The 7372-nt window shown below is 40.6% G+C and overlaps 1 protein-coding gene across 1 annotated transcript; it reads right to left on the bottom strand.

Annotated features, from left to right (window-relative positions):
- Window positions 1-285: 285 nt before the first annotated feature.
- On the bottom strand, window positions 286-3003 carry SARC_08921 (hypothetical protein; the record flags this gene model as incomplete). Its single annotated transcript, XM_014297082.1, has 3 exons — window positions 286-530; window positions 1094-1813; window positions 2759-3003. Coding segments are annotated over 3 exons (1207 nt in total), but the record flags the coding sequence as incomplete, so codon positions are not given.
- Window positions 3004-7372: the final 4369 nt, after the last annotated feature.

Raw genomic sequence — 7372 nt, 5'->3', positions numbered from 1 at the left:
GGTCAAGTATTTCCGCACCAGGCAATGACACGCAGATAATCCATTGACTTAGCTCCATTGTTCGTGTGATATATAACGACATCAAACACATACACATACAACAGATATATCCGTACGAGAGCTTGAGTGTATCCACACCAGCCAGCAACGCGCAGGCCGTCTACTTGGCCAACTTCATACCGTTGCACTTAATCATCAACCTACAGCTACTGATACTAACACACATACAAAAACACATCCAACCTTGCACATATCCCCAGCCCACTCAGACCACTCACACAACTCCACTCACCCGAGCTTGAGTGTATCCGCACCAGCCAGCAGTGCACAGGCCGTCCACTTGGCCAACTTCATACTGTTGTTCTTCAACTCCATAGCCAGAACGGCACCCTTCTGCGAGTCCAGTTTCTGGCGCCAGTCCAAGGGGTTTTGATCATATTCGTTGAGTGCTTTAATCATCAAGTATGATTCCTCACCCTTGGGCGACCGTTGGAAGGCATCGACCTCACATCGGGCCACAAGCTCGATATCTAATAGTGTAGGGAGAGTTTATATGCAAGATTTAGAGAGTATGAACATGCACAGTATGTGGTAGACTTGAGGATATATATATATACATAAATAAATATGTGAGATTTAAAAATGAAGCACAAGTTCAATATCTGATAAAGTAGATAATATGCAGCGCCAATACGCTAGGTCTCAGACCGCTACACAGGTTAATATTCAAACAGAAGTAGAAAAATCTATGCGACGCTTCAAATCTCCTAAAAGGGATAAACCAAAGAATATTAAACATGTTAGTCTATTCGGGTGGGGTAGGTGTGGGTGGGAGTGTTGGGTTTGCATCCGCCACTCCAACGCAGACTCGTCCCGCAACTTTGTGAACTAAAGGGTCTCAGCCCCTGCCAATTAGAACACGCTATACACACAGCTTGGCTCAATAACCAATTAGCGTAGTACACGAGCATCCATCAATCCCTTGAACGCAGGTCTCCACAACCTGCAACTTGAAGAATACGCCGAAGCCATGCACGCTAACGCTAAGGCTAAGGCGTTCGCAACACCACACCCCACCAACACACACACCCACCGTTTCCAAGATCCCACTTTCTGTAGCGGTATCCGACCGAGCACACATCCTCGTCATCCTCCGCAAACGGATTGCCCTCCTCCAGCTCAATGGAGTCGCCACTCTTAAGTACCTGCTGCGAGAAGTTCTGGTTGATATACGTCGCCTCTATAGCCAGCTGGCTGGGTGTGTTCATGCGGTTGTCCGCCTCGTCTGTGGGGGGGTCTTGGGCCGTCTCGTTGACCGTCAGGAAGTCAAACTGTGAGTTGTCGCGCTTGTCCAGGAACAGTTTATCCCCCACGCGTTGTACTACGATATCCCACGAGTGCACAGACCGCGGTGTGGCCATAATAGTCGCAATGATAGCGTCGGTGGCAAACACCTTCGCGTTGGTGCTCTGGGCCAGATCCCGGAACACCGGATCGTCCGTGGTGGTGACGTTGTGGAAGACCTTCTGGAACTGGTGCAGCGGCTTGGAGTTCTTCGTAGTCACACGGTCGTAGCTCTTATCGTACCGGTCCATAGTACCACAGGTCAGCAGGTCAACCGGCGCGTCTACGCTGAAGGCTAGCTTGGTGAGACGCGTGAACTCGATCTCGTCCTGCACTTCCCACGTGGACTGTACCTCTACAGACGCCTCGCGCTCACGCGTCTCTCTTCGATTGCCCCAGCGCGCGAAGCCACCGCGACCCCCACGACCACCACGCTGGTTAGCACCACCACGCATGTTACGGTTGTTGCCTGGGGGGGGATGGATGGATGGATGGATGGTGAGTGTTGTGTTTTAGTTAAAGATGCATGCGTGTGTGCGCTATGTTAGCTTCAGATGCCGAAGTGCGAAGTAAGTGCGTGCGTGATTGTACCACTGGCGAGTAGCGCACGTATCTGGTTGGTAGCTCAGATGTGTTGAGTAAGATAAATTCCCAAGTTTCCAGGTCTATTTATAGTAGTGTAATGTTCCTGTAACAAAGATTTAAAACAGATATAAAGACAAAAACTGTCGCAATACAACAACAACACAAACCAGCAAGTCCTTTACAAGGCTCACACATGCTACTTTTACCTCGATTGTCTGTAAGCATTGGCCACGGTATATGACTATGTATATATATATATATGGGTACACGAAGCGCATATTTGAGCTATGTTTATATATATATATACACATGTGTGTGTGTGTAAGCTCACGGTATATGTGCATGTTTGAGCGATGTTTATACATATAAATATGTATTCATAATCTGTATAGCGATGTATGCACTTCAGGTGCACAATAAACTAGTCAATATAAGCTCTCCTGATTGTCTAGCTCGTGGAGATTTTTTATTAGAAAATATGCACACACAATTAAATACATACGCATACGTACAGCAAGGGTCACGTAGAAGCATGGCGAGGAAAAAGTCACTTCCAAGTGCGTAGTAAGGCACACTCTAATGCAGACTATGTTTTGACTAGAGTGTGAGGGTTAGATAGTCTTTATCTTTACTGCAATTCCGGCGGCTGTGGTACTATTTATACCCACGCTATACAGATCTCCATGCGTGCGTGCATACACTCGCTCCGCAAACAGTCTCCCCCCTCACACAGATGGGCCGCATTTCCCCGTGCATATCCTCGGGATACACATAAATATGACTACACACTTCCACACACACGTATATATATATGAATATGAATACATACCTCCCAGACGCTGTAGACCACCCGCACCCGAGCGGTGCAGAGACTCTCTGCGGCGAGGTCTGAACCTGCGACCAGTGAAGCGCTTCTGCTGTGTGGGGTTGCGGTCAACCAGTCTGAATGAGCTCTCATCCACCTCGTGTTGGTAACTGAAGGCTGTCCCACCCGCCCCATAGCGTTGCTGGTACTTCTCTTTGTATCGGCGGTCGTGGAAGTTGGCGTTGCCGGTCCAGTCGGCTACCTTGCCTGTATTAGGGAGTGGTGGGTATTGGAGGGGTAGGCTTAGTGTCCAAGGATGTGGTATTTCAATCGGAATGGCATATATACATATACATACATGGGTATACGCAGGATTGTTATGAATCTTCACATACGAAGTGATAAACAAATTGGATGTTGAAATCAAAGCCAAAATCAGATCAATCAATTCGCATTGCACAACACTCGCCTCACAGAATCCAACGGGAGTATAGTTATCAATACAAAACGTAAGTATAGTTAAGAATATTGAACGATTGCGATTATACACATCGACATAAAACACACTCACTCAATACAAGCTTGAGTTTCTGTACCCTTGACATATCTTCCGCTCAACGTATGTATATGTATATGTATAAGTATATATGTACATGTATCATCCCTGGTGAGTGCAAGTACCCAAGCAGGTGTACGCCTCTACACAAACGAACGTTTACGCATAGGATAACAGCCGAATAGCTAGCGCCTGAAATCACGAGTGAACCCGCAGATGTTGCTACCAACAAACTACCCCCGCCCTCTCTTAGTATTCAGGAGGTACGAAGCATATAAAAGTATGAAACAGATAGGCACACATACACATATGCACACATACAGATAGGCACACATACACATATGCACACATACACATATGCACACATACAGATAGGCACACACATACAGATAGGCACACACATACAGATAGGCACACATACTTACATACACAATTGCCGATAGTATAGTGGTACATAGCGGTATGGTTGTATGCGTGCACAGACCCACACCATCAGCCACTCATTGATAGCGGATGAACACTGTACGCGTGTGTAGTCGGCCCAGTTAATCATAGATAGACTCAGTTGATCACAGATAAACTTGTATGCATGTGCAGTACCACTGGAACAATAGACCCAAAGGCAGCAGTGACTACCCCAGGGAGTGCGGGGATAAGTATTTAGATAGACCCCTACACCCAGACAGCACTTGCCATACGCAGTACTAATACCAAGCCAGCTATAGGAAGACATACCAAGGAATGAACACAACACACACCACACCACACACAAGCATTACACTACAGATGTTCGGTACATGTGCTGGTACAGAAAATGATGGGTATAGAGAACACCACCACATACACTACCATTACCAAGCCATCTACAAGAAGGCCCCTACCAACGAATGCATACAACACACAAGCACTACACCTACAGATGATCTGTGCATGTGCTGGTACAAAACACGATGGGTATACAGGACACCACCAACAGTACAGGATCATATCAACAATAAACGAAAGCTAAATGCTACCAACAATAACAATCAATTCAGCAAGATTTTATGCAGTGGTTGGTGACTCACTAGTATTGAGTATAGGCCGACTTGTACTACTTACGTTCAATAAAACTTTCCGAGTGTTCCCGAGTGTATATTCGGAAATGTGTTTGGTCAAATGAGAGATACTGAACCGTATGTGAATCATATATATATATATAAATATATATATATACAAATATACTTAAGTTCGTACAAAAATTCATTGATCTGGAGATATTCATGTGTATATATTTCGAGAAATAAAAACAAAAGTCGAGTATAAACATGAAATATATACAAATATGTATCCGCGTGAGTATATACAGGGACATGCATACGCCGAGTTTATATCGGAAATATGTTTGGTCAAATGTATATTGATACCGTATGTGAATCCTATATATATATATATATATATATATATATATATATATATATACATACATATACATATAAAAATATACTTAAATTCGTACACTTGTACATTGATCTGGAGATATTCGTGTATATATTTCGAGACATGAAAACAAGTCGAGTAAAAACATAACATATACATATATATATAAATATGTATCCGCGTGAGTATATACAGGAACATGTATACGTAAAAAAGCATATAAATCTAAACAAATATGAATTCAAGCATATATATATATATATATATATTATGCAGATTGACTGTACCTGCATGAAGCATCGCACCATACAGTACACGCAGAGTACACATAAGAGTGGGGTCAATTAATTTCTCAGTCCAGATACACTACACAAGACATAACCATATGCGAACAAGTACCATTTAACTATTACACATAACGGTACAAACACATTTCCAGATGAACGACGTGTAACGACTTCAATATAAATATGTATCTATATGTGTAAGCATGACTATGAATGATAAAAGTGCAAACTCATGTCGACAACATAGTATCCTCAAGGAGTATAGCGTACCAATCATATATAATTATGTACGTACTCTATAGTGACATTCATTGGCACACGCGAATCTCGCACTCAACATGAATATTCCGCTTTATGCATACGTGATGTCAGGTTACAAAATCAAAGCAAGATACAAATATAAATATATATTTCAAAATGCACACACACACACACGTATATATATAAATATATATCAACATACAAAAATGATTATGAGATTGACGAATGAATATGCATAGATCGAGATAATAATAAAAATATGTTTATAATGTATTTACTATTTTACAAAACCTCAAAGGCATATCAACTTTTGAATAGAAACGCATCTATAAATAAGAATATATACATATATATGTACAATATATATGCATAAATATATATATATATAAATATAATATATACATATATGTATATATGATGATATTAATATAAGAATACGTATGTACGTATGTATGTATGTATAAACACTTATAGATATAAATATATCAATATATATATATAAATATATACGTATATTTAGATATTCATATATGTATATATATATATATATATACGCGTGTGTGTGTGTGTGTGTTTATGTGTGTGTGTGTGTTTTTATGTGTGTGTGTACACGCATATATATATATATATATATATATATGCATATATATATATATATTTCTAGGCGTAAAGAAGTACATGATTCGTAAAGCTTACCTAGTGTATCTCCCTTGCTGTATGGCTGGAATGGAATGCCATCCATATCAGGAAGTTCAGCAGGGCCCCATGATTCAGCATTGTCTTGAATCTTAGGTGCTCTGAACTTAAATGTACTCTCCTCTACATTAACATTCGAGATCTGGTCAGTGACCTCGTTAACCTCTGCCTGTGTGTCTGTGCTCACCGGCATATTTATCTATAGATCTCAGGATACGATGTAGCTATGGTAGACTACACTTAAAACTATCTATAGGTAACTATGTATATATGTGTATATATACTTACTGTATGCTAGCTAGCTTATAGATATACAGGTCTAAATATATATCTCGCATACAATCCTGCTGTGCCGTCTCTATTCAGTTTTTTTTTAACCCTACTACATATTACTCCCCCGTGTGTACCCGAACTCCCATCACTCAAATAAATACACACGCGACCTCTTGGCTCTCGTAATACATTTTTTCAATTCTATTTTTAGAATTTGGTCTACTCCAGCCCTTACCCAGTAACCCAGTCCTATAATTCGGACCACTCCGATCACTGACGGCCCTCTTTATGTTCCCAGGTGCGAATTGGCATTTGGCACGTGCACTTTAAATTCCAAAACATACCGAACTTTCGCTCATATTTTTGAAATAGCTGATCATAATTAGATAAGAAATCTATTCTTCTGCTCGTATAAATATAGAAAATAGAAATACTGAACTGTGCCTATCAAACTGTGATGTTTATTTACACTTTGCAGAGTTACATAGATGTTTTGTATACACCTATCTATCATCATGTAGAGGTACTTGCTTGGTACTCTTATTTTCTAAACGCTTTAATACATTCTAAAAATATAAAGCAACCGAAGTGACTATGGGCTTACTTTGTCAACATATGAATGGCCAGGTATATGCTTGAGCTCTCGCAAGTGTGACGTTGAGTTGTACTTTCGAGAGAGTTTTAGTGGCGCTGGTGCTGCCCCTCAGGAGCGACATATACAAAACCAGGCCGTGAGTAAGATCAGTCTTGTCTTATATATCACCACACGTACTTCTTTCAATGGTTTAACTTCCGATAGTTAGAGATTATGTAACAGTAGCCATTCGACATACATTGTCAAATGAGGAGCATATAATTGTCGTATGAGGAACGCATATCTGGATACCCATCCAGATTGAAATGAATACGATAACAAACTGAACTATTGCTATCAATTAGTTTTTCTTTAGGGTTGTCAGGCTACGAATGTAACAGATGCGAATCTGGCTATCGTTCTAAAATTAACCTTCTTCAATTGACATTCTCAACTAATCTTATTTGGATAACTATGTACATTAAATTCATTCTCGATGAGATTTGAATATCATAATATATATATTTATATATATATATATATATATATACTACTATTACATATATATATAT

This window comes from Sphaeroforma arctica, assembly GCF_001186125.1.
Source record: "Sphaeroforma arctica JP610 unplaced genomic scaffold supercont1.852, whole genome shotgun sequence".
NCBI lineage: Eukaryota > Ichthyosporea > Ichthyophonida > Sphaeroforma > Sphaeroforma arctica.
The sequence above is the reverse complement of the archived record's forward strand: the minus strand, read 5'-3'. Positions and strand labels throughout refer to the sequence as shown.